The sequence below is a fragment of the Narcine bancroftii genome, chromosome 5 (genome assembly GCF_036971445.1).
Source record: "Narcine bancroftii isolate sNarBan1 chromosome 5, sNarBan1.hap1, whole genome shotgun sequence".
Lineage (NCBI taxonomy): Eukaryota > Metazoa > Chordata > Chondrichthyes > Torpediniformes > Narcinidae > Narcine > Narcine bancroftii.
In genome coordinates, this window is record NC_091473.1 from 128831808 (window position 1) to 128846513 (window position 14706).

Sequence of the window (14706 nt, forward strand, 5' to 3'; positions counted from 1 at the left end):
TCAACTATCTTGAGTCACCACCTCAAATTCTGCACGTGGGCCAAAACAGGGAATAGTTCAGAATTATGAACATTCTTGTTTTGAGAATTGTGCATGTGGAAAACAAACATGCAGATTCCAATTTCCTAAAGGTGGACAATTCCTGGATGTGTGGTACAAATAACCTCAGAGAAATCACATAATACATCACTAACCATGATTTTCCAAGTTTTAAATGCATTTTCCACTATGTCTAAAAGATAACTTGAATGCATGGGAAAAAAATGAATACAAGTTTCACCACATTGGTGTGTAACATGCTAGAGAAGCCACTCTCAATGGGGATCACAGCACATTTAAGTAAAAGCATGTGTAGCGACTGCTACACAGATTGAAATACACCACGACCACTTTGGAGATTTCAACGAACTGTTTATCCAAACTTTGCACGCGTCCCTTTGAGGGCGGCATGAGCTCCGCCCCCATGTTGGCAGTGACATCACCACGCTCACCTGAGGCACACGCCTTGCTCTAACCCATGCGGCATGGAGGTCCCCCAATGGCACCCTCTTCTCGCAACTGCCCCGCCAATGCAGCGGTACAAGTGCGGCCGGTTCACAAGGATGTACGCTGCCACACAACCCTCACCAGAACTGGCTTATGCATCTTGCCGCCTGGGCAGCCGACCTCGTCATTTCAGCTGGGCTGTCACTACCAGCTGGCTCAGGTCCAGGTGTGCCGGCTTCAGTTGGTCAACTGTGAATAATTCTCCCTTGTCCTCTATGTCCAAGGTGAACTTTTTGCCTGAGAGTTGCAGGACTTTGTAGGGGCCTTCGTAAGGGCGCGGTGTTTAGACCTCGCTGGACGAAAACGAAATCGGCTGTGCCCATTTCCTTGGGGGCAAAGAATGGGCGGCTGCCATTGTGGGGGCACTAGCGAGGCAAGCTTATCCCACAGGTCTGACTCTCGGTCGCAGAGGCGATGCTCGGGCCAAAAAACTCCCCGGGTAGTGACAGCGGCGCACCATAGACTAACTCCGTGGATGATACCTGTAGGTCTTCTTTTGGAGCTGTTCTGATGCCGAGCAGGACCCAGGGCACTTCGTCCGTCCAGCTGGGACCGGTGAGGTGAGCCATGAGGGCCGACTTTTGGTGCCGGTGGAAGCACTCCACTAGGCCGTTGGCTTGGGGATGGTATACGGTGGTGTAGTGGAGCTTGATCCCCAAGAGGTTTGCCAGGTGTGACCAGAGGGCGGATGTGAACTGGGCAACCCTGTCGCTCGACATGTGCGCTGGAACCACGAACTTGGTGATCCAGTGGGCGAGTAGGTTCCTGGCACAGGTTTCGGCGGACATGTGCCTCAGTGGGATGCCTTCTGGCCATCTTGTGGCGCGGTCGACCACTGTCAACAAATAGCAGGCGTCCCAGGACACTGGCAGGGGGCCCACGATGTCGCTGTGTATGTGCTCAAAACTCTTGGCCACGGACATGCTTCTTGAGCCTGTGCCATACAAACCGTACTGCCACCATGTGAACCGAGGTCTTGACTGAGGGGTGGGCCAAATTGTGGACCATGCAGAAGGCCTGCGGCCTCCACTGCAGTGGGACTACTGGGTGCAGCGAGCCGGTGGAGACATCATGGATGGTGTGCCTTGAGAGTGCATCCTTATCCGCTCGGTGTCGGATGTCGGTGGTGAACTCCACTGCTGGTGTGCCAACCAGAAGTCCTTTGACATTGCGAGAGCCTGAGTGAGCGGTTTGTAGTCGGTGAACACAGTGAATGGCCTTCCCTCCAGGAAGTACCAGAAGTGTCTGACAGCCAGGTACAGGGCCAGGAGTTCCCTGTCAAAGGCACTGTACTTCAGTTCCGGTGGGGGGGGGGGGCGGAGGTGTCTGATGAAGAAGGCAAGCGGGCGCCAATGGTCGTTGACTGATTTCTCCAGTACACCCCGACGGCCGTGGCTGACGCATCCACCGAGAGCTCGGTGTGGGCCTCCGGCTGCAGGTGGGCTAGTAGGGTGGCGCTCACCAGGGTGTCTTTCGTTGCAACGAAAGCGTTCTTGGCCTCTTCCGTTCATTCCAGGGTTTTGTTCTTGGCAGCGATCAGTGCGAACAATGGCCTCATGATGCAAGCCGCCCATGGGATTAACCGGTGGTAAAATTTGACCATGCTGACGAATTCCTGCAGACCTTTGATGGTTTCGGGCTTCGGGAAATGGCATACGGCTGCGATCTTCTCGGGTGCCGGGGCGACTCTGTCCATGGAGATCGTAATGGACTAGGAACTGCAGGGACTGTTTGCCGAACTTACACTTGGCCAAGTTGACCACGAGGCCGAACTCTGCCAGGTAGGTGAATAGCGCACGGAGATGGATCCTGTGTTCATCGTGGTCTCGACTGGCGATGAGGATGTCGTCGATAGATAAACACGAAGTCTAAGTCTCTGCCCACCACATCAATCAGGCGTTCGATTGTCTGGGCCGCATTTTTGAGGCTGAAGGGCATACACATGAACTCGAAGAGGCCGAAAGAGGAGATGATCGTGGTCTTGCCGATGTCGTTGGTGTGGACCGGGATCTGGTGGTAACTCCATACCAGGTCGACTTTCGAGTAAACACGGGTGCATTGCAAGTTCGCCGTAAAGTCTTGTATGTGCGGGATGGGGTATCGGTCCGGCGAGATCACATTATTGAGGCGACAGTAGTCCCCACATGGGCACCAACCATTGGGGACCACGTGGAGGGGGGAGGCCCAAGGGCTATCCAATCTGCAGATGATCTGCAGCTCCTGCAGTCAGGAGAACCCCTTTGCCAGTTGCAACTTCTCGGGGGGCAATCGCCTGGCTTTGGCATGGAGGGGGAGCCCTGGGTCAAGATGTGGTGGCAGACTCGATGTTAGGGCATGGCAGAAGTAAACTGCAGCTGCAGGATGGAGGGGAACTTGTCGAGCATGCCAGAATACTTGTCCTTGGGAACGCTGATAAAAACTATCCCCAAGCCTCTCGCGTCTGTGGCATTGAGGTGGACGGATTGGAAGATGCAGGCATTTACCAACTGCTGGCCTTTAATGTCCACCTACAGGCTGTGCGCCCAGAGGAAATCAGCTCCCAACAGTGCTGTGCCCACAGAGGCCAATAGGATTTTCCAGCTGAAATTCTCCTTGCCGATCTGGATCTGGGTGCTGAGTGTGCCGAAGATCTTGATGGAGGATCCATTGGCCACCCGTAGAGTTGGGCCACGTGCGCGGATCTTGAGGGCGGTCGGGGGAGCATACTTATTTCAGCTCCGGTGTCTACCATGAAACATCGGCCACTGGACTTGTTGGTCAAATGCAGGAGGCTATTTGTGTGGCCACCCATCACAGGCAAGAACGGCGGCTGGTGGGGTCATTTCCCTGGAATGTACAGGGCTGCCTGCATTTCTAGGCTTGGGACCCCTAGTGTGGATAGTAGAAACATCAGGTAGGGTGGTGTTCTTCCGGTTTGTACTGGGAGTGGGGGGGGGGGGGCGCTTGCGGCTGATTGGGTCCTGGGCGGGTGACCTGGCTGACAGCAGCCTCATTTCTCACTTGGTCTGCCAGAGGACGTCTGCGCGGGCTGCGACTCAGTGTGGAACTGAGAAATCCTCATCTGCCAGCAGGAGTTGGATGTCCTCTATGAGGAAAATCTGTTCAAAAAGGAAGGAGGATCTGTGGCCCTCTGGTAGCGCCAGCATTTCATCCATGAGGGCAAATGGGGTTCTGTCGCCAGATCATCAAGTGTAGGAGCCTGGAGGCACGTTGCCGCCAGGAGAGGCCAAAGAGGAAGTTTTTGAGAGCGATGTATTTACCTTCTTCCGGTGGGTTGTGGATGAAGTCGTCCACCCTGGCTGCAGTTTCTTCATCGAGCGCGCTCATGACATGGTAAAACATTGTGGTGTCTGATGTGATATGTCAGAGGCAAAACTGTGCTTCCGCCTACCCGAACCAAGTGTGTGGGCGATGCATCCAGAAGGTGCAGCAGTACAAGCGGGGCCAGTTCGCTACGAGGAGGTGCGCTGCCACATCAGTTACTTTTCACCTCGTGTAACGCAAATATGTTTTTTTTTATGTTGTCACTAGAAGTACGGAAGAAAGCAAAACTTAACAGCATCAACTTTGAGCAGAGTCCAACATAGTCCACAGTTGAAAAAGGGTTGAGAATGGCTGTGCTTGAGGATCAAAGCCTCTTTTCTCAGCTGTGTTGTCAGTGTAATTGAACATAAGAAAATGATCATTTGCAAATGAGAAATTCATGAAACTCAAGCTGATCTAAAAAAGAGACTAACAATTTTTGGAAACAATTGCATTTGGTGTATGCCTAAAACACACCATGCAGATGTCCTTAATTGCACATCAAATAATTCATAATGACTCTCCTTAGTAAAATCTTCCTCCATGAACACATCTGTTAAAACATTAGAACATGCCCTATTTTTGCTACTACAGTGGTTAAATGTGAATAGATCTTATCCATGCCTCAGCAGTTAGAAATATTTTGAAGTCCTCATTAAAAGACAACGTAGGATGGTCAGCAATTCTGTTTAAAAATTTATGCAGCATCTTTCGGCGAATTTCTATGAAATCTTCATTAAATCGCTCCATCACCCCTTTTATTGCATATTTCTCTGGCAATGGCTAAATAGAAAAAGAAATGAAAAATTGTTCCATTAGTATAACATGGTACCCAACTCACTATATTACTTCTTCTAAGAGTTCTAGTTTAACACAATTTCATACTAATAGGATTAAAATATTGAGACAACACACCTTAAAAACTAAAATGTACATTTGGAAATGCACATTTTGGAAAGGATTTTAATTTATGGGTATGACTGCTACCTTAGTTACGTAAACATTGGGATGAAAACTCACTGCAGAAACAATGAAAATGTAAACCTCATGCTCAATTATTAATTTTAGTGATTTGAAATCCAATTTAAAATAGCATACTGAAAGTCACTGTCAAGGTACAATGATTCCCAGTGTCATCCATGAAACCATCCTGTGTAAACCTTACCGAGCAAATTCTATACCTGAGAGTAAGAAAAAAAAAACAAGAATGTGCTTTTTTTAAAAAAAATTCTATCTGCCATACTTCATTGAATTTGTTTTATTATATAGCAAACATGACCATGAAGTGAACAAAATCTAAGAACAACCAAAGGGTTATGCTTGGGTGAAAGGCACAAGGATTGTAGAATTAAACTTTTCTTAGTTACTTTTCATGAAATGTTATTTGTAATGAATTCCATCGCAGCAAAGAGTGTGAATTAAATGACTCAAACAATGAAGCAACTAGAGCAGAAAAAAAATTCATGCTCCACACAATAAACTGACATGCTAAGCACGCTTTTCAACAACAAACCTGCTGGGTTATTCCCACTGATGGCAACTGGGGTATTAGCTGGTGGCAAATGATTCTTTTCCACTTCAGAACTCCTGCTTGCATTCAAGTATCACCAAGATTTCAATATCATGAAAATAAGAACAAATTAAATACACAAAACACACACCTCTGCTTAATGTAAAATATGGAAGAAATCAGAGGTCAGCCACTTTTAGAATCAGGTCCAAAAAACTACACACATCCAGTCAGTAATTTTAATTTTTACAAAGCTTCTATTATAAAGACGCATAAAAAGTAAAAATTGTTAAAATTGCCTTGGCAGTAGCTAGAAAATATACTGCTACAGCTTGGAAGTCAGATATCGATTTGGGAATGGATAGATAGATGGCATACAGAAGATCAGAGTTGTATTCCACTTGAGAAAATTATTTATAATCTAAGAGATAAATATCATACATTTTGTGAAATATGGAGCCCATATTTATAAACTGTTGGTGTTAACATTTAAATGAATCGCGAAAATTCCCTTTCTATTATAGGTCCCTATGAAGATATATATATATATATATATATATATATGTTTAAAAGTATTGGAAAGTGAAGTGCTCCTTTTGTGGTTTTCTTGTCCCTCTTTTTCTTTTTTTTTAAAGTGTAGAGGGGGTTGGAGGAGGGGGTGGGGGGGGATTTATAGGTGTTTCTTTCTTCTGTATTTCTTTACTTTCTTTTTATTTTTTTAATAAAATACCATATGTACTTGGATTAAGTTTGAAATATTGTGATTATGTTTGTTAAGTGGTAGTAATATTAAATAAAATATTAAAAAATAATATACCAATCAAGGCTCCATGTATAACCTAACATTCTATGCTGGCATCAGATGAGGTGTGGATTGGGCTCAGTGTGGAACAGGTATTCTAAAATATTGTTTAATCTTAGAAAACCATCAAGCAAACCACAGTCCTTTTCATTAGAAAAATCACTGAAACTTGATCAATTTGAAGAGCCAATAATATAATGACCAATTTAAGAAATCCAAGACAGAGGGCAATGGTTTAAATTTACTATCCACTGGGAAAAAAATGCACTGGAGATGTATCCCTCTCCTTCCTTCTTCCAATTGCTATCTTACACCACATTAGTTACTTGTTTGTGTTGTGACAGATTATGTTATATCGGTATGAGTTAAAGGAGATAAATTGTGGCAGGTTTTTTTAGTGTAGGTCACAAACACTTCACAACACAGATCTCATTTAAAATGCCAGAGCTCTGCTCAAGCCATACAATCCAAGCTCCAAGAGCCTTTGCAAAAACTTTGAAGAATGCCTATAGAGACTTCACAGGTAAGTGTTAATTGGACATGTTGTGGAGTTATGGATTATTGTTTTGGAAAGCAGCAGATGAATGGACTCGGAAGATCGGGTCCGGTGCTGCAGTCTGTCTGAGTGCAGTTGGCTGTTCTAAGAGGGTCATGTGGTTTTCTCAGAGCGAGCAAGAGCGAGAGAGAGCGAGAGAGAGAGAATTCAGTTCCACAGTTCAGCAGCAGTAGCTGGGACTGGCAAGCGTGTGGAAAACTCCATTTTGAAGACGGGTTGTGAGTTCTTAGTTCAGCCTGGTCAATACAAAAGGAGATGGCTGGCTGCGTAATGTTTCACTTGAAATAAGGGAAACAAAAAGGAATTCTGTGGTGACCTGAGAGAAAGAGGTTATCATCTGGAAAATCCTGAGGGGGCGTTTCTTCGACAGGACACTGAAGTGGCTGATTAAAAGGAATCAGTTTCTGTCCAACGAGCGATAAATCTCTCTCTGAAAACCAACAAGAATCTTCCTGAATGGTAACCATTTACCATTCAAGCACCAAAGCCTGGTGAAATTTATTAATGTTAAATTCTGTGCACAGTATAAGAATTGCCTGAGACTGGAGAAGTAAGATTGGACTGTGAATCAAAGAACTTTTCTGAACTTACAAATACGTGCGCTTAGAATTAGAAGGGCGCAAGTTAGGTTAAGTTAATAGTAATAAGTTAAAGTTTGATCCCATTTTCATGTTCAAAGATAATTAAAAGCAACTTTTGTCTTGGTAAATGACTATTGCTGCTGGGTTTTGGGGTCCTCTGGGCCCATAACAGTGTTACATTAATATGTTGATTGCATTTCCATCTTTTCCCTTTCATCTTGTTATTGAATTGCCCCTGCTTTGACCATTATCCACCTACAACCACACTCTATTTGTGTTCTTTCTCAATAATGTCTAGTGTGGTGCCTACACCCCCTTTTTCTCCCTTTCACCATTTTTTTTTGGCACCAGGGGGTTATAGGAAAATAGTGGCATATGGATTAATGTCACGTTTACTTTCAAATCTGATGCCAATTTGGGCTGCATCCCGGAATACAGGGATGTACAAATTTGTGTTGCTATTTGCCAGCCAAAGGGAAAAAAAATGGGGCCAAGTTATTGATTCTGTTGATGGTTACAAAGTCGGATGGTGATAAATTGTCACGTGCATCAGATGGAATACTTTGTCTGTATTTTACTGAAATTTCATAGATTTCTGCAAAATTATTTCTATACACAGCCAGTTCTGCATTTTATCGCAGGGTTAAATCAGATTTGACTATGGGGCACCAATAACAAAGCAGTTCCACAGGAGGAAAAAACGCTTGGAAAAAGTGGCCTCAAGGATCTGGTTTAAAAAAAATAAGGCTGTTAAATTATATCTGATTGTTCTCGGGTGCAAGTAGACAGACCCTCAATGAGTCGATACCGGAAATAAGCCCCAATACACGTTCACGGATGAAATGTAAAAATTAAAAAGGGAATCGTGGAATGTCTTTTTAAATATAGACACGTTGAAAACATGACAGGAAAAAATTCACTTACTGGAAGAATCAAAGTACAATGTTCTTCTTCAAGTTGTCCTTTTAACCAAAAGAAATCTTGATAACGTCTATGAACCTCATACTCACTGGAGTCAAATTCACTACGTGTAGTCTACAAATAAATAGCATTAAATAAGACGCAAAATGTCAGTACAGGTTAATTTGAAGAAAAAGAAAAATATTTTACATTGCCAAATTCAATCATTAGGATAAATATCCCACATTTTCTTTATTTTAACAGCTGAATCTATTGCATAGAATCAGTAATTGATTACAATGCTTATCAAAATGATTAATAATAATCTGGAAACTGCATTAAAACTGGCTCACCTGGAGAACTGTAATGACTGAACTGTCAATGCTGGATTCTATTTTATTCACACTATTTAGATGTGATACAAATGACTTATTCATGCTGATGGCATTAAATCTATTGGTGACATCAGATGAGAAGTAAAATAGAATCTAAAGATGTGGACCAACCATGTAAAAAACCTCAAGATTGGGAAATAAATTAGGGCATATTTTGAGAATAAAGGACAAGAATAAGACGAGGAGTAATTTCCTAACAGAGAGGACGACAAATGCTTGGTATTTTCCTACCTTGGGCTGCTGTCGTAGCTGAGTTAGTGGATTAATTCAAAACAGTGATCAATAAATCGCTGGGTGTTAATGGAACTGAGGAATGTACGAATAATGCTGAAGGGGAAGATAAGCCTACATTTTGGCAAAAAAGGCAACTTGCTGAGCTGGATAGCCTGCTGCCCCTTTTAATGATCTTGTATGGAGATAATCAAATTCAGAGTATCTTGTTTAATGAAATGATGGTTACAAGTGAGTATGAAATTCAGTGTGAATTAAAGTTGAGCACTGAAATGTAGCCAGCTTGTCACCATGATGTGGAGGTAAAATTATGACAGGGATAGAAGATGAACTGGTTAACAGAAAAACAGAGTCAACATGAATGAGTTTGGTTTCTGGTTGACATGATACGCTCTGGGGATCGGCATTGGCAACACTGAAGGTTTGATGCTAAATTTGTTGATGACATAGTTTGTAGTCTTCTTGGGTCCTCGACACAACTTATTTTCTGACAAATGAGATGTTGACAAGAGTCCAGGACACATTCCTGTTCAAGTGAAGTTTCAGACATGCAAGCGGAGGGAAGCTTAGATAACCAGGGAAATTCAGACTCTGGTTAAGAGCAAGGTGGTGGAACGAGGCAGGTGTAAGCAACTGGGATCAAGTGTATACCTGGAGGAGCTTTGGGAACTGGGGAGCAGGCTAAAAAAGAAAATCGGTAGGAACTTGGGGACGTTAGTGGGAGAGCCTTGAAAACAGCTAGTATTGTAGTTGATAATCAAACACATACAGGTGGGACTAGTGTGGGTGGAACATTTTGGTCAGCATGGGCAGGTTGGGTCAAAAGGCCTGTTTTTCCATGCCGTATGACTCCATGATAGGTTAAGTGAATGGGTAAAGATCTGGTAAATGGACTTCAAGGAAAATAGGAAACATGAAAAAACACAATCTGAATGGTGAGAGATTGCAGTCTACAGATACAACAAGCCCCTACTGCATAATTTATAAAAGGTGCATAGAGGTAAAATAGGAAGAAAAGTAATGTTATGTGAGGGATTGAATGCAGAAATATTCAAGTACCATATGCATATACAGTTACACAATCCTTTATCTGGACATCTAAAATCCAGAAAGCTACAAAATCCGGCAAGTGGGGAGAAAGACGGCAGGGCGAGTCGGGCAGGCGAGAGAGAGACCGGCAGGGCGAGTCGGGCAGGCGAGAGAGAGACCGGCAGGGCGAGTCGGGCAGGCGAGAGAGAGACCGGCAGGGCGAGTCGGGCAGGCGAGTGATAGACCGGCAGGGCGAGTCGGGCAGGCGAGAGAGAGACCGGCAGGGCGAGTCGGGCAGGCGAGAGAGAGACCGGCAGGGCGAGTCGGGCAGGCGAGAGAGAGACCGGCAGGGCGAATCGGGCAGGCGAGAGACCGGCAGGGCGAGTCGGGCAGGCGAGAGAGACCAGCAGGGCGAGTCGGGCAGGCGAGAGAGAGAGACCAGCAGGGCGAGTCGGGCAGGCGAGAGAGAGAGAGACCAGCAGGGCGAGTCAGGCAGGCGAGAGAGAGAGACCAGCAGGGCGAGTCGGGCAGGCAAGAGAGAGAGACCAGCAGGGCAAGTCGGGCAGTCGAGAGAGAGACCAGCAGGGTGAGTCGGGCAGGCGAGAGAGAGACCAGCAGGGCGAGTCGGGCAGGCGAGAGAGAGACCAGCAGGGCGAGTCGGGCAGGCGAGAGAGGGAGACCAGCAGGGCGAGTCGGGCAGGTGAGAGAGAGACCAGCAGGGCGAGTCGGGCAGGCGAGAGAGAGAGAGAGACCAGCAGGGCGAGTCGGGCAGGCGAGAGAGAGACCAGCAGGGAGAGTCGGGCAGGCGAGAGAGAGACCAGCAGGGAGAGTCGGGCAGGCGAGAGAGAGACCAGCAGGGCGAGTCGGGCAGGCGAGAGAGAGAGAGAGAGACCAGCAGGGCGAGTTGGGCAGGCCATGGGAGTGGGGGTGGGGGGGGGGGAGTGGCAGGAGGACTGAAAGGGGTTCGGAGTGGATACAGCAGCATAATTCAGGAGGACTTAAATGTGGCTTTCCAAAATCTGGAAAAATCTGGAAAAATCTGAAATTCGGAACATGCTGTCCCCCCCAAAGGTTCTGGATAAAGGATTGTGTACCTGTATATTATGTAGGCAAATACCTGCAGATATTGGAATATGGAAAAAATAAACTACTGTACAAACACAGCAGGTAGGCAGCATCTGCTGAGGGAAAACGATAGTCAGTTGCCATTTCAGATTGAGTTTCTGCTTCAGGAAAAGGGAAAAAGCTACTGTAAACAGGTGAGGAGGAAGGGCAAGGTATCTACCTAGTTAAACCCTTTGAGACTTTTGATGAGGCCTCATTTATTTCTTCAAACCTCTGGATAAAATGTAATCCCTGTCCACTCAATCTCTCCTTGCATCACAAATCTGCAGAATCTTCATTATAGTAGCACCAGTCTTAAGGTGTAATCACACCAAGGACATAAACAGTTGAAGTAAGACTTATTTACTCCTGTAATCAACTCCCCTTGTAATAAGACCAAGTCAATCTACAGGCACTTTCAGGTGGCCAATTGCCTCCCCCCTGTAAAGCCACATATTTTGGCAATATGCGGCAGGTGGGAAGCCACATGAATGTGCAGGAGGCGCCTGTAAGGCAAACTTTGCAACCCTCCTCCGAGAGGGATAATCGCTGCAGCACAATGCCCCCCCCCCCCCCCCCCAGCTATCTGAATGCAGCCACCTGAAAGCGGCTGCATTCAAGATGACAGTCAGCTGGTGAGCGCCTGACAGCTCCTCTCCCAGCTACCCCTTCCCCCCGGGGCAGGCGAGAGACTGGCGGGGGAGAACGGGGGCAGTTGAGAGACCGGCGGGGGAGAAGGGGGGCTGGCCGAAACAGTGCCGCACCAACCTCACTCGCCGGTGCCCCAGCCCCCCTTCTCCCCTGGCGGCTACCCCAGACCCTCTTCTGCCCGGCGTGGGGGAGGGGGGGGAAGAAAGGCAGAGCGATCAGTGTGGGGACATTCTACGGGGGATGTCCCTGTGCTGGCTGTTCCAGCTGACAGCCAGCCATCCTAACTTGACAGCCCAAGCGACAGGAGCAGGAATGCCCTCAGATGTCCCTTCACGTGCACTTTTAGCACTGCTACTTGAACGACAAATCAAAGGGCCACTTTCTCTTCTTCAGGTGCATTCTTCACGGAGAATCCACCTGAAGAAGCCTTAAGTATTGCATTGCTTTAACATGCAATCAAATTACTATATAGCCAAGCTCTTTTTCTTGATTTCTCTCTGCAACACAATGTAACTCATTAAGTTAGACTTTCGCACCTGCTTAACTACAAGATCCCTTCTTTCATCAGTGAAATTTTCAATTATCAGTCTTGTTTCTTTCAATCCATACAACTTTCAACAATCCAATACATCTTGATCCTTGCTTTGCTTCTCTTTTAGCACCTGATATTACTGCCCCCCCCCCCCCCCACCCATGCTCAATAGCTGAGAGACATTATGTCATGTTTGAACTTAGAAAAGATGTGTTATTCAATTCGGGTACAAGATTTCAAATGTTGTGGGGGCCATTTATGTCATTTTCTTAGTCTTTAATATTCGTTGTTTTTTTTCCCGGTTTTCATTTTATTATTAAATATGTTTATTATCATACAATGTGGATAAGTTAGGAAGGGGGTTTGGATTTCTACCCATTAGGGATAAAATTATTAATGTTTAGGAATTGTGCAAACATCTTATGATGTTCTAAGCCCTCAAGTAGGTAAGACCAAAGAATGACCCCTCCCCCATCCAGTGAACGTTTTTTTGGAACATTACTGATCTTTTATTTTGGGACTGAAACCCAACCCCCTACTCTTGGGAAACATCATCCCGAGTCTATCCTGTGAAACTAATTTTTTTTCTCTGTTTCAATTATATTTCTATTCATTTCCTAACCTTGAGTCATCTTTGGCCCAGTTTGCTTAATCGTTCCTCCAAACAATTATCCAAGACTCCATCCATCCCAGTAATTGATCTGGTGAACCATTGCTGGTTCACCACTTTTGTAATCACCCAATTCCAGATACACTAAAACCTTATATTTATTATCAATATTTCACTTGAGGTTCTGCTTATATATTGAGTGGATTATGCCTGGTGAGTCAATTAACATTTCTGGAACAATCTTCCAACCCAAGATGATCAAGGTAATTCATTTAATTTATTCCATAATCAGGTACTCCTATTGAACATGGTTAAACAAGCAATTTAGCTCATCTGCAAATAATCACTCATTACCTCTATTTGTACTCTATAAAACAGAGACTGAAGTTCGAACTTTCAACCTATATTTGTAAGTTTGTAATTAGTCAACTCAAACCACTTCTTAAGTGGCTGAAGTCCATTAAGATAATGCCTTGCTTTATATACTCACACCCCAACATCAAGATTGATGGAGCACCAAATCACCCCATTACCCAGCAAAAAAAATTAAACATTTTGAGTTTACCCTCAATCTGTTTTCCACTTATAATCAATGTCCTTTGCCTCAGTGCTTCATTTATTCTACCCTCCCAAATTCTCAGCATTTCTCTCATACAAATTTAAAGATGAATATTAAATTCCATTATTTTATTTTTGAACCAGATTTCTTCCTCAGTTTCTGACATTTTTGCAATGCATTTTTCAAAGTTTAATAATCTTCATTAGAAATAGACAAATTCAGTTATTTTAATAAATCTTACAATGACAATGGTTTTCATTTTGCAACAATTAAAGAAAAGGTAGACATTCACCCCAGCACACTATACTTCTTGCATGCTTCCTTGATTCCAGTTTCAATTTTGAAGGCAACTGAAAATACTATTTGATAATATCAAAAACATCAAGAATATTTACATTAGTTTCATTACAATGCAGGTAGGTCATAGAGTTCGTTAGTTCACCAGAGAAATCTCATTCACCTCAACTTTTTTTTTAATATACTGTATACAGAAAAACCTGTGTTACCCAGAATTATAGCAACCAGCAAGCTCAAGCAACGAGCAAAAAAAAATTGCAGAAAATAAATTAGTATAAAATATGGAAGTTTAAAATTGGTGTGCCTTGCTATGAGTTCATCAATCATGCAACTGGCAATCTCAAGCAACCAGAAAATTCATTTATCCAGCATCTACCAATCCCCATAGGTCCCAGGTACTAGGAGTATATGAAGTGGTGGGTGCCTCGAATGCATTGCCATAGGTGGTGATGGAGGCTGCATAAGGAGGACATTCAAAAGACTTAGTCACAGGATAAGAAACAGAGGGTCATGGCTGGGAGGTAGGGAAAGCTTAGGTGGTTGTGGAGTAGGTTTACATAGGTCTACACAACATCATGGGCTGAAGGGGTTGCACTGTGATATAATGTTCTATATTCTAACTTTCCCCATTTATTCTCCCTGCATTTCCCATCAATTTTCTTCAAGATTCTATTTCTTATCTAGACACGAGTTGGCAATTAACTTACTAAACCATATATTTTTTGGGATATGGGAGAAAACAGAAGCACCCAGATAAAGAAGTCAGGTGACCTGCGGAGTGGCGGAAATTAGAATTTAAAAAGGGGCGAGACAGCAGTGAGAAGCTGATTGGAGGAAGAAGCTGATTGGAGGAAGAAGCTGATTGGAGGAAGAAGCTGATTGGAGGAAGAAGCTGATTGGAGGAAGAAGCTGATTGGAGGAAGAAGCTGATTGGAGGAAGAAGCTGATTGGAGGAAGAGAAGTCAGGTGACCTGGAGCAGCATAGTTAGAATTAAAAGAGGGAAGGCAGCAGCTCGAAGCTGTTTGGAGCAAGAGAGGTCAAATGACCTGAGAAGCAGCAGTAGTTAGAATTTAAAAAGGAGCAAGGCATCAGATTGAAG

The 14706-nt window shown here is 44.6% G+C and overlaps 1 protein-coding gene across 6 annotated transcripts in view; it reads right to left on the reverse strand.

The window, feature by feature from the left end:
- The window catches only part of snx7 (sorting nexin 7), a 119453-nt gene that overhangs the window by 65692 nt on the left and 39055 nt on the right, over positions 1–14706 (reverse strand). For 5 of the 6 annotated variants that reach the window (XR_011357923.1, XM_069939058.1, XM_069939057.1 and 2 more), the window contains 2 exons: positions 8223–8333; positions 4474–4632 (listed from right to left, as the gene is read on the reverse strand). Coding sequence is in view for 5 of the 6 variants with exons in the window: in XM_069939058.1 (XP_069795159.1) it covers positions 4474–4632; positions 8223–8333 (270 nt within the window). In the remaining variant the exon portion in view is untranslated. The remainder of the gene's footprint in view (positions 1–4473; positions 4633–8222; positions 8334–14706) is intronic. The other variant, XM_069939060.1, reaches the window with a different exon arrangement.